The sequence below is a fragment of the Castor canadensis genome, chromosome 12 (genome assembly GCF_047511655.1).
Source record: "Castor canadensis chromosome 12, mCasCan1.hap1v2, whole genome shotgun sequence".
In the NCBI taxonomy this organism is placed as follows: Eukaryota; Metazoa; Chordata; class Mammalia; order Rodentia; family Castoridae; genus Castor; species Castor canadensis.
Genome location: NC_133397.1, coordinates 63,659,477 through 63,672,433, shown reverse-complemented (window position 1 = coordinate 63,672,433; position 12,957 = coordinate 63,659,477). Strand labels below are relative to the sequence as shown.

General features: G+C 43.3%; 1 protein-coding gene across 2 annotated transcripts; it reads left to right on the top strand.

Annotated features, from left to right (window-relative positions):
- The first annotated feature begins 6,718 nt into the window (after positions 1–6,718).
- On the top strand, positions 6,719–8,480 carry Nat8 (N-acetyltransferase 8 (putative)). Of its 2 annotated transcripts, none has more exons than XM_020188127.2 (2): positions 6,719–6,877; positions 7,517–8,480. In XM_020188127.2, the coding sequence occupies exon 2, from the start codon at positions 7,591–7,593 to the stop codon at positions 8,272–8,274; it is 684 nt and encodes a 227-aa protein (XP_020043716.1). In that variant the 5' UTR covers positions 6,719–6,877; positions 7,517–7,590; the 3' UTR covers positions 8,275–8,480. The 2 variants fall into 2 exon arrangements, with proteins under 2 accessions (XP_020043716.1, XP_073906082.1); XM_074049981.1 differs by lacking the exon at positions 6,719–6,877 and adding an exon at positions 6,930–7,146.
- The last annotated feature ends 4,477 nt before the right edge of the window (positions 8,481–12,957 follow it).

The following is a 12,957-nucleotide window of genomic DNA, read 5'->3' as shown; positions in this document are numbered from 1 at the left end:
TTGTGTCCATGTTTTGGGCAATAGTAAGCCCACACAGACTCTGGGTTACAACATCTGTTTGGGTTGTAACATCAAAACAGGAACTTAACAACATGATTGAAGATTACCAGGTGAGCTGACCACTTATCCAGGATAAGTTTAAAACAGGTTTCCCAGTGTAGCTTACAGGATATAAATACGCCTGGAATGAGAACTGCCACTTTGTGACTCTTGGATCCCACCTCCTGAATGTCAAAGCATGCTTCTTTCTCCATTTCTATTTCTCCCTGCTTTCCTCATCTTTGCTAAACAAACCTCTGCTGGCCTTTTACCTGGTGATTTTCCTTTTTGTGTGAAATGTCTGGATTTCAAGAGTCTGTTGGTCTTGTGGGAATGGGGAGTTGAACCCCTCTTTTTGGGGATTCTATTTACCCCTTTCCCTTCTCCAAGACATCATCACTGTGACAAAATACCCATGCTATCAAATTATAAGGAAGAAAGATTTATTTATTTAGATCATGGTTGTTCCAATCAGTTTGGGCCTGTGGTAAGGCAGAACTTCATGGTGGTACCATGTAATTTATCAGAGCTGCTCACCTGATGGTGGCCAGTAAGGAAAAGAAGTGAAGGGGTTGGGACCCATGTACTCGTCAACGGCATACTCCTGATGACCTACTTCCTCCAACTAGACTCTCCCTCCTGAAGAATCCATCACCTACCAACAGCACCACCATCTGGAGACCAAGTCTTCAATATATGACCCTTTTGGAGACATTTGAGATCCAAACTGTAACATGAGCACAAAACAAAGACTGTGAAGGGAAAATTTCTCTTGTTCTTAATTACCAAAAAAAATGAGTTTGCTTAGTATTTTGTATAAATCTGCAAGTTCATTCAGAGAAAAATAATAACTTGGAGAAATGAAATGAACCTTACTTACAATAACTCAAAGTACTGGGTTGTCATATGTCTTGTTACCTTACCTAGGCCTCATTAGATACCAAATGCAGTCACAAAACAAGATCTGACTCATAAGAGCTTTTGCATCCAGGGTATATGCACAACCTTTATTTACTTTGGAATGATCCATAGCAAATGACCTATGCCAGGACAGCTTCTCATGGGAGTCTGGGACCTCTCCTATTATTTAGTAATTGACAATGAACTAGAACCACAGACTTCAAATGGAGATATTTCAGAAATGATCTAGTTTTGTTACTTTGCTTTAATGTACTGTCTACTTCGCTCACCTAATTGAATATTTACCCCACCCTAATCTGTTCATCTTTGAGGACAGGATATCTGTAGGTGCCAGTTGCTCTTATGTAGGCTGACTGAAACTGGCTGAATCTTAAGTTAGCAGCCAAGGGCTGGTGGAGTGGCTCAGGCAGCAGAATGTCTGCTAGCAAATGGGAGGCTCTGAGTTCAAATCCCAGTATGCCAAAAAAAAAAGAAACCCCTAACATAGCAGCCAGAATGACCACCAGACAATCTCTAACTTCATTATAATCCCATCTGCATGCTACCTCACATCCACCATTGCCAAGATAGTTAACAATTTTCATGGTCATGATAGGAAAGAACTATTCTAGGAATTCGAAGAGGTAGCACCTAAATTCCTGGAAAATCTCCACCCATTCCCAGAAAAGAAATGAATATTCCTTCCTTTTATGAGCCTATTACTTCCACCTCATTTCTTTTACCCTATGTCTATAACTTCCTGACCCCCAATGAGTGGAGAAGTTGGTTTTGTAGTTTATTTCCCACTTCTATTCTCAGTCAAAAATTAAAGCATCTTTTGCTACTTAAATGGATCTTAGTCTTGTTACTGATTCTACAGTTCTAGGAGGAAAATGGACCCATTTGGGTTAAAAATTGGTGAAGACTAAAAGGTTTCAACCTTTCTGATACCACAGATACACTGAAGATTTGATATAGAAAATGAACCCAGAAATTTGGCTCAGACAAATAGCAACTTCACCAGGGTTGTGGAATCTTGGTAGAATTAGGATGGTTCACAGCTCCTTAAAACCATTAATTATGAAATTTGGCATTTCAGGATGATCTGGGCAGTGAGGCTGCAGTCAGGATCAAGTACAGGACCTTTGTACTTTCTCTGCTCTGCTTACAAATTTCGAAACTTGCTAAGAATGTCCCACCCCGACCTGCCACCTGGCACATCTTCATCTCCATGTCACCATCACCATCACGATCATCATAAGCTCAGGCTAGAAAGGATTTATTTCCTACTGGCAGGGAGGAAAAGTTGGTTAGACAGTTTCTCCCAGATAGGTTGTTAATGTCCTAATCCTGGAATTGAGTCCTGGGGATTCCCTTGGAGTTTGGCTGGAAGCTTCCACCCTGGGTCACTGAGGCTCAGGGCTAGACTGAAACAAAGAACAAACACTAAAACCAATACTCATTAGACAGCACTGTGAATGTCCTTAGTGCTTCTGGATTGAATGCTTAAAAGAGCTGTGTTAGTAAACTTCAGGTGGTGAATATTGTGGAAGTTGTTAGAATCAAACTGCAGTTACTTTGGTAATTCATAATCAAGATAAATTAATAAAGAAAACAGATTGATTATGAAGAAGAAATCTCATGAATGTGTGGCAAATAGTAAGAAATACTCACCAAAGGTCCTGCTAGAGCCAAACCTTGCACAAAGGCCACCATAACCTTCTACAATGAATACCTCTGTCCAGTGACTATTAGTTTAATCTGGGAGTGGTACCATTCTAGTTAGTGACCCCTGACACCCCTGGATTCTAATTCTTGTGACCAAGACTTGTTATTTCAAAAAATCTTACATATTTCAACTTGAAACCTACACTTTTCCTTAACCATTTGAATGTACACATAGTTTACTATGGCACACTCATTCCAAATGCTCTATTATTCCACATTAAACTTATTACTCTTAGAGAATAATCCTATTTATGTTATTTTACTAGCATTAAAAAATGGTTCTCACAGGTTTCTATGTCACATAGCATCTTACTATGGACATTGCTGTCATAGTTTCAGCTTTGCTTTGGGCTGTAATATGACAAAAGTGGGGAAAGGACCTAAGAAAAAGGTGTTAACAGTCATGGACTGGGTGAGTGGTTGGGGCTGGAGGGAGGAACAGGGGTGACTGTGGCCACCTGCTCCAAGCCCTGTCAGAGTAGTTGTGGTTCCCAGAAAGATAAGATAACTTTGTGGATGTTGAAGTTCAAATTGGCTCATACTAACTTGGAATATATATATATATATATATATATATATATTATTCTGGAAACCAATAGGAGTTACACAAATTATCTCAGAAATCAATGAGATATTCACTTAGATTTCAGAAGTCCTAAAATTAGAATGTGCTCTCTAGTTTCCTCCTGATTCTTTCCCCATTGTCCATCACAACAACAATCCATTCCTTCTGCTTGCCAAGTCCCATAATAAGCTCAACTGAGAAGATGGGAGGTAGGGAAGAGGGTCAGAATATTTACACTCTGGGGCCTTACCATCTTTTCAAAGTCACTTGTGTATAGTTTACATCCCCATTGTTGAAACCCTCTAGACTTCAGAGCACCCCCCCAATGCAGTTAGTGCCCATACATGACTCACCCTTAAAACTTCTGAGTTCACACTGGTCCTCCATCTATATCGGGGTACTTGTATCCTTTGGCTCACAGTGTTCCTTCATTTCTCTTCGGGTGCCCAGTAGCTTTGCATCATGGTGGTCTTCCATCTGTACCTCCATGTAGGTATCCTTGGGGATCTCAACAGTCCCTCTTCTCTATTGAGGTGCTTATGTCCTTGGGTTAATAGTGGATTGCCCTCTCTTTCAGTGTGCCAGCAACCTTGGATCACCAATGGTCCTACAAATTGATTCAGATGTAGCTGTCTTGGGTTCTTGATGGTTCCCCATCTCTATTACGGTGCTGGTGTTCTTGGGCTAACAGTGATATGCCATCTATACTGGACTGCATGTACACTTGGCTCACAGAACACCTCGCTTCCTATGAGTGGTCAGTATTCTTGAACTAATTGTGTCCTCCATGTCTATTGCAGTTCCAGCTTTCTGAGATCGCATTAGTCCTCAATCTCTATTAGGGTGCTGGTATTCTTAGGACTGGACCCCTATTCAAATAAGCCCAGACTGACCAGAACCTACTGTGAAACATAATAGCTAGTCTTCAGAAAATATGAGAGAACTTGGACACTGACCAGTTTAACATCTGCTGACACTGGGGAATGCTTGGGCATATTCCCTCACATTTAGCTGATGGAGCACAAGTCTACAGCTTCAATCATGGCTGAGAAGAATCCTACATCTGATGAAGACAGGGGTGGAAGGAAAGCGACACTGAGCACAAACCCACCTTCAGGTCACCCTTTCCCTATTTACAACTTGGCAGTTCCAGAAGCCAATCCATCGTCTTTATTCCTTAAGCCAATTGTAGGTGGCTTTTCCATTTTTGCAACATAAAAGCCCTAAGTTTCAAGTTCAGCCTACCACCATGATTTTAGGTTTGTATGTCTCCACCATGCCCCGCTGTTCCCTCAGCTCCACCTTGTGTATCCTGCTGGCTGCGGCAGCAATGTCTCCAACATCTCCTGTTCCTTATGCCAAGTGCACAGGACCTGGCTCATTACAAGGACTCAGCTGTTCTGTGCTAAATGAAGAAATGAACCAGTTTTGAAAGAGAAAATCCAAGAGAGCCTAAAAGTTGCAGACGCTATACTAATCCCTGGGAAGGGTGAAAAGCCTAATTGCAAACTAAGGTTTATACCACTTGTACAGGACGGGGAAAGACAGGGATAGCATCCAAGCCTCTTGTCCTTCATCTTGGTTTCTGCCAATAATAAAATGTCCTGAGGACAACGTAATAAATGTGCATGATTCATCATGCAAAATTGATGCTAAACATTAACCTTCTAATCTGGTTGGATATCGAAAATCCCAAAGTCCAGCAGCCTCAGGGTTCTGGATTCCAACTGCCTGCTCACAGCTTCTGGTTTTCTATGAAAAGCTGCAGACAGCACGTACAGACACATCGTGATCTTTCCAAATCTGCCACTACCCAGCTGCCTCCTAGATGCTCTTGCCACACTTCTGGCAATCATCTCTGACCCTTTCCATGGGTTCATCCACATTTGAATCATTCTAAACCTTGACATTTCTGTGCCCAAATGCACCTCCAAGTGGTCCAGATCTCACAGTCTTGGTTACCTTGCTCTGGTCCAAGTCACCACCCTATCTCTTGGGCCTCTGCTACTCCAGATGGCACTTTGTGAACCCAGACAAAGATCCACTTTCAACCCATGCAGACTATGGGATACAGGTAGTGACAACCAATGTCATTGAGCAAATCAGTAATTGGTGTCTTTTCCCTTGACCAGACTTACATCTCAGCCTACCACCCTTGCCTTAGCAAGCAGTGTAGTCTCCATTTGAACTCCCTAGCCCTCTTGTGATAGATTCTCTTGTAGTGAGCAGCCTGCACATCTGTACCTTGGAACCATTTTCTCACCTGTTTCAGCACTTGCCTTTGGGAGATTTCTGTCTCCTCAGTTCCATTATGTGCTGTCAGAGTGTTGTACACCCACACACTGGTTATCTTGATCCTCAGAAAAAAGCATATCTGTGGTCTCCTGTACTAATGGAATATGGTCCATGCTATCTAATAAGGACTCTGGGCCTGCATAGCCAGGTCCCTGTCATCTTAACTCATTCCTTCCCTTGGTGATTATATAGGCCATTCTTCTCTCAAAAGCTGTGCAATTATCATGTTTTGGGGTTTTCTGTATTTCCCTTCCCTTGGCCTGAGAAGCTACCTTCACTGCTTGTGTAGGGTGCCTCTCCTTGGGGATTGGATTAGGAGTCCTCCTGGGGAAGCTTCATTGCCCTTTCTTCTGGCAGCCCTGGATCTTCCCCTTGCTGACCCTTGTCACAGTTGCAATGGTGTCCATCTGTCTCCCAGACTCCAAGCTCCCAAGAAGCTCCTTCCATGTAAGACCCACATTGGCTATATCTCTCTTTCATCCCCAGTGCCTACTGGGTTCCTGGCCACAATAAGCATGAGCTAACTACTACAAGCAAATGCTGGCTTCCATGTCCTCTTGCTTTAGGAATCATGAGAGGGGAAAGCAGGTCCTTACCTGCTCTTCCAGGGTATATCTTGAGGGCAGAGGCTGAGTTGTTATGGGGCAAGGAAGTGATCCTTCTGTAGAGGAGAGTTCAAGGAGAAGGAATTGCCCTTCTGTGCTGCTTCTGACTGTGTTAGTCAGGTGCATCCTCAGCTAACATGTTGACAAGTGTGATGGCGCTGTTTCTGGTTGGCCACCAGTGCTCATGGTAGCAGGTCACTGTCCTGGGCCTGCAAGCTGGACATCAGCTTTGCTAGGGACTATAAAGAACACTTGCAGCTCTGCAGGTGCATCAACACCATTGATGAGTCAGGGCCTGATGGAGGGGGTGAGGGCAGTGTGGGGAACCACCAGAATCCATTTTTCTAGAGCCAGGTTGACGTTGAGCAAGGAAAAGTCCAACTGTGAAGGACTAGGGTGGGCCTCAGAGTAGGATGAGTGAATTAGGTGAGAGACATTGTAACTTGATGGGAAGAGGTGTGGCAGGCCTCCCATGAGGCTAAGTACCGCTGAGTCTTCCCGGAACCTGCACCTCTTCAGATTAATTCTGTGGGGATCACAAAGGCGAATGGACTTAGACTCCCTGCTCTGTTACAGGTTCTTGACCCTGGGGTTTATAATTATTAAACATTCAAGAGCCAGCCAATGAGGAGGGTATGCAGATCTGCTCCCCCAAAGCGGGGCGGGTCCCTCACCATCTCTGTTGGATATCAGTCAGCGGAATATGTGGAGGCTTCACTAGACACTCTTGGCTCTGTGACAGCAGGTGAGTGAACATGGGTACGTTAGGGGGCTCAGTGTGGGCCTGGTACCCAGGGACCTTCCTGTGGAATTCCAGGCTGGGCCCTTTTTTGTGCTTGACTTTTTTGTTGTTTCAGGAGTCTTAAACATTTATAATCAAGGGGAAGGAGTCTTTGCTTAAACTTGAGCTTGGAAACAAGGCATCCTTCAATGTGTGGAGCCTGGATAGGGAAAAAAAAGGTTGAGACATGAGGTCTGGCAACCACAGGGCACCATCTCAATATACCAGGAAGGGTAAGGAGAGTGGTGGGAATATATATATATATATATATATATATATATATATATATATATATATATATATATATCAGTACTTCATATAAGTTGTTATATCAAATCCTCAAAACAAAACTAGAAGGCAGGTATTATTTTACCCTGTTCTGCAGGTGAAGACACAGAGGCTCAGAGAGGTTAAGTGACATACCCAACTCCACACAGCTAAAAAGGGAAGACATCAGGGTTTCAATCAGGTGTTTTTGACTCTACATCTTCAGGCTTCCTCTTGGGTGACAGCAGAAATATACACTCTTGAGCAGGGTCTCCAAGGCTCCTGGAAGGCTGGGAGCTGTGGGGGGGAATTCACATGGCTTCTTCTCTTCTACAGTGTCAAAGGAAGGTGTGGAGGCAGGTGTTGCCTCAGCTCATGGACATTGAAATTTCAGACGCAGAAGTCTCCTCATGGCTCCTTACCATATCCGCAAATACCAGGACAGTGACCGCAAATGGGTCCTGGGTTTGTTCTGCAGAGGCATGGAAGAGCACATTCCTGCCACATTCCACCATATGTTGATGTTGCCTGGAACCCTCCTGCTCTTACTTGTGGTGCCTCTTGCTCTACTCCTGGTGTATGGCTCCTGGCTCCTTGTTCTAATGTCCAGCCTCACCCTCTTTGCCTTCCTGTGGCTCCTTGCTAAATACACCTGGAAGAAGCATATGGCTGCATGTCTGCGCACAGACCTGGCTGACATCACCAAGACCTACCTGAGTGGGTGTGCCTCCTGCTTCTGGGTGGTTGAGCGTGGGGGGCAAGTGGTGGGCATAGTGGGTGCTCTGCCAGTGAAGAAGCCCCTCTTGCAGAAGAAGCAGTTGCAGCTACGGCACCTCTGTGTGGCCTTGGAGCACCGAGGAGAGGGGATAGCAAAAGCCCTGGTGAGGACTGTCCTCCAGTTTGCCCGGGACCAGGGCTACAGTGAAGTTGTCCTTAGCACGAGTATGCTGCAGTGTGCTGCCCTGGCTCTCTACCAGCAGATGGGCTTTCAGAAGACAGGCCAGTCCTTCTTCACCAGGATCTCTAAACTAAGGGACACTCCTCTAATTCACTTCACGTACCACCTCACTTCTGCTCAGGAAGGAGGCCTGTGATCTCTTTACTGTGTATCAAAACGATTGCTTCTGTTGTAGTAACAAGCAAACCCTGATATTTCCATGTTACAAACATTTCATTTCACTGTTCATGCACATCTGAGTCCAGTTTGATGGTGGGGTGTAAGCAATTGGTGCTCTTCTCAATTCACACCTGTTTAACACCAGGGTAATGTTGCATAATAAAAACACAAAACAATAATAAACCTTTGCCTAGCGTGTGAGTCTGTAGGCCAGTGGTTCCTACTGGGCTCTGTTCGGCAGCTCTCTGTGTCTCAGGACACCTGAGCAAACGTTCTGGCTTAACTGTAGTGCCAAGGCCACTGGGCACTACATGTTCATCCTGTTCCAGCAGGACAGTTCAGGCAGGGTTCAAAGTCTTTGCAGAATAGCCAATGCAAAAGTAGAAAGAAGCAAAAACTTTTCCAAGTCTCTGCAGATGGAAATATCCCAGACTCAGGGGGAGAGAAGCTGCGGGTATAGTAAAAGAGCTGCAGTCACAGAAGAAAGGTAGAATGTGGTCTTCTGAGAATTGGGGCAGTGATGCACTCAATCCACTCTAATCTGTCTCTGGAGAGGATTAAGAATGTGGGTGTAGATGGAGTAGGGATATTTTCACAAGAAGACCCTGATGTACTGAACCCTCATGGAGCTGGCCAGCATGACTGCAGATAGGCCAGACATGGAGGGTTACTGTGTCCAAAAGAGGTCCTGACATCGATAAAGGTCCCAGATCTGCCACCCTTGGAACTCAGCCTGGTCCTAGCCTTTGTCCATAAATGTCCTGGGATCCCACGTTTTACTTGGTGCCTCAGGCCTTACCATGTATCCCTCTAATCCTTGACATTTTCATAGTGATAAAAATGCTTTGGAACTTGACAGAGGTGGTGGTAGCACAACCTTGTGAATGTATCAAATGCCACAAACTTTAAACTTGAAAATGGTTAATTTTACATTCTGCAAATTTCTTCTCAAAGTAATTTGAAAACGAAAGAAGAGTTCAGATACACCTAAAACTCATAAAGAAGATATGGAAGGTCGGAGATATTGCCATCTGTGTGGGTGTGTAGGGGGTGTAGGGTCACATGGTCTCTGATCAGAAGATTTCCAAATTCTTTGTGTCCAGCATGGAGACATCCAAGCAAGACAAGTAGATGAAGGAAGGGAGGCAATAGAGCTTATTAAAGGGAAAGGGAAAGCATTGCAAAAGCAATGGTGGTGCCATCTGGCCAGATGATCCAGATGGGATGGAAGCAAGGAAAAGGGAGCAGAGAGTGTGCTTTCCCTTCACCAACAAACTGGTGGGGAGGGAACTGGGTGGTTCCCTATAGGCTGGGCTGGGGTGATTGACAGATGCTCTGTCAAGCACTCAAGCCAGCTCCTAGGTACTCTAATCAAATGCATGAGGTGATAATGGAGGGTAGAATCACCCCCAAGAGTTTACAACAGTAAGGGACGGCACTGGGCTGAGATAGGAGTTTAGCATGAAATATGCTGAGAATAAGTTACATGGGGTCTGAGAAGCCCCATGACATGCCCCTCCCACCTGGCATTTTCTAGCCGCCTGTGGGAGGGGGACAAGGAAGGACAGACAGGGGAGGCAGAGATTGCTTTTGTCTGAACTGAGCAGTACGTCATACTGACCCATGAGTTGCGAGGGTTCCAGGGAATGGCAAAATGCATATTTATGATTCGTACAGGATCCTTTGTACAAGTGTAGCATGGGAGATGGTTTTCCAGAAAGGAGGAAGGAGGAGGGCATGTACAAGATAACTTTAGAATCAGTGACTTAGAACCAGCAATGAGAAAAATCTGTGATGATTCCAAACTTTCCTTCCCTTTTTTTTCAGCTAATAAGTAATTTGTTCAATTTGAAGGGCAAGATCTTGTTTTGAATGTGGTAAAAATTTAAAGACATTAAGATGTCCTTTTATGTAACAGTGTACTGGTTAATTCAACTAGAGTTAATTCGTTTTTCTTTTTTGTTTTGCTTCCCAATCACATGTATCCACCTGGGCACACACTTGTGCTCATTTGAAGATGCGGGTACATGCAGGAAAAGTTGTGCCAGCCCAAGCTCTTTCAACCTGTCAGCACCTGACTGCCTTCCTCCTTCTCATTTTTTTATGGTGGTAAAATATGCATACAATTAACCACTTTAAAGTGTACAGTTACATGGCGTTAATTACATTTGCAATGCTGTGTAAGTATCATCACTGTCTATTTTTTGTCACCTGAAACAGAAACTGTTCCTAGTAACTCCCAGTTTCTCGACTCTCAGCCCCTGGAACCTCTGTTCTGGTTTTCTGTCTCTGAATTTGCGATCTGTGTGTGTCACTTAAGTGGAACCATACAATATTTGTTCTTTTCTTTCAGGCTTCTTTCACAATGTTTTTGAGATTCATCTGTGTTGTAGAATGTATCAGAATTTCCTTCATTTTTAAAGGCTATTATTCTACTTACTATATGAATACACATTTTATTTGTCCATTTATCTGTTGATAGACATTGGTTATTTCCACTTTTGACAATTATTAATTTATTTTTACAATAGGAAAAATGATTAAATCCAGGAAAAAGAAAACAAGCTAAAGTAGCAGCAGTAAATTTAAAATGGGGGAATCAGTAGAGGGGTGTTTACAAGATACTTTTGCATCCATTACAGGCCAGTTGGTTACCTTCTGAACAAAATTAATGTGAGTGTTCAGATCGTAAATAGGGGTGAACCTAATTTAAAGTTTGCTAATATGGGTGCTGTTCTAACAAGTCTACTTTAGGAACAACAATGAAGGAAATACAGAATTGTGACCAGGTGGCAGACTGATTTTAAAACTGGCCTTGCTGACTGGAAAAAATGGTGAGGTGAGACATCTGCAGGCAATCTGCCTAAAGCTCCCATTTAAGGACCATTGGGAAGAGAAGGCAGAACCTCCATCTTGATACCCAGTGCCTCCCTTCTGGGGCAATCTTAACTCAGCAGGATGTGAACGAATGAGAGCAGAGGAGACAGAAGGATGGACATACTGCCACAAGTAGTTGCCAAATGTAGAGAAGCACCCATTGGGCACCAGAAGTCAGGAGGGCACAACATCCTGGTGGGGTGTTGAGATGGAGTGCTGACTCTAACAGAAGCCTCAGGTTTGGGATAGCTAGGCTTGGCAGGCAGATTGGCGCCAGTGGAACTTATACACTGTGGGATGGGTATTCTAAGAAGTGAATGGGGTCCATTGTGTACAACATGGGAGCCCCTTTACCCAACCAGGACAGACGTGAGTGGTTTTGCCTTGAAAGCATGAAGAGGTGGCCCAGAGCTGCATGACCATGTTGGGTAACCTGTGTACCTCTGAACTTTAACCCTAGTTGGATATGAGAGACTCCAGAGTGCAGGGAAAGCTAAAGCTGCAGCCAATGCCCACTTGGTGAGAGCCAGAACAAATGCTAAGCGGGAGCACATGACTTGGTGGTGGGTATCCTGCCCCACAGTACACTGTGCACTCTGGTAAAGTCACTCAGTCATACAACACACTTGTTTTGTTTTTTCCTTTTCCCTTTCCTTCCTGCTACCCTCTCTTTCTCATTTTCAAATTTTCACCTTGTTTTCCTTTTAGGTGATTTAGCCAGTTTTGCTGTTGATAGCATGTATTTTGTCTTTTTGAATTGCTTTTGCTTAATTTATGGTCTTTTTGGCTTCCTGATCTAGAACTTTTCTCCTCTTTTTAAAAAGTTTATTTTATACCTACTACCTTAATCTATAAGTTCTTGGTTTTTATAATATATCTTTAAAATTCTTTTATTTAAAAAAAATCATACCTTTTTGGAGTCTATATTCCCATTTCCTGCATAATGAGCAGGAAATGTTTCTCTCTTTTCCCCATTTTAATCCTATTACACTAAATTCCTTTCCTAATAAAATTCACTTTTACTACAAAAAATCATGCCTTTTAACTTTTAAAATTTGTTTTCTGTTGGTATTTTAAATATCTTAATTTAGGCCTCTCAATTCTGAGCTAGCTATACATTTCACAAAATTCTGTATATAATTACAATTCATTGTATCTCATTTATCTTTTTAATGAAGTATATATATATATATATATATATGACATAAAAATTACATTATAATCTTTCTACTTACTTTTTTTTTTTGAGACAGGGGCTCACAGTATAGCCCTGCCTGGCCTTGAACTTGCAATCCTCCTACCTCAACCTCCCACTTTGTGAAATTATGTAATTGAGTGGCACTGTGAACGTCCACAATGTTTTGTAACAATCACCCCCACCTATCTCCAAAACATTCTCATCATTCCAAACAGAAACTTTGTACCCATTTCAACACTCATTTCCCACTCTTCCCTGTCTTTGGAACCCACTATTCTACTTTCTGTCTCTATGGAGATGCCTATTCTTGGCACCACGTATAAATGGAATATGATGTTTGTCCTTTTTCTGCTTAATTTTTCTCTGCCCTTAACTCTCAATTATTGTCCTTAAAAATACTTGGATCTCATGGTGGCATCCACCCGGAATCCCAGCACTTGGAAGTTAAGGCCAGCCTGGGCTATAGAGCAAGACCCTGTCTCAAAAAAGCTGTAGCTCTCATCTGCCCCTTGAGAGCCAGACAGAATGGTTGAGCATTCAGGATCTATGTGACTCCTGATTCACATTCCCACACCCCACAAAAAC

Coding starts and splice junctions, on each gene's coding strand:
- Nat8 (XM_020188127.2), top strand. CDS start 7,591: ATGGCTCCTTACCATATCCGCAAATACCAGGACAGTGACCGCAAATGG.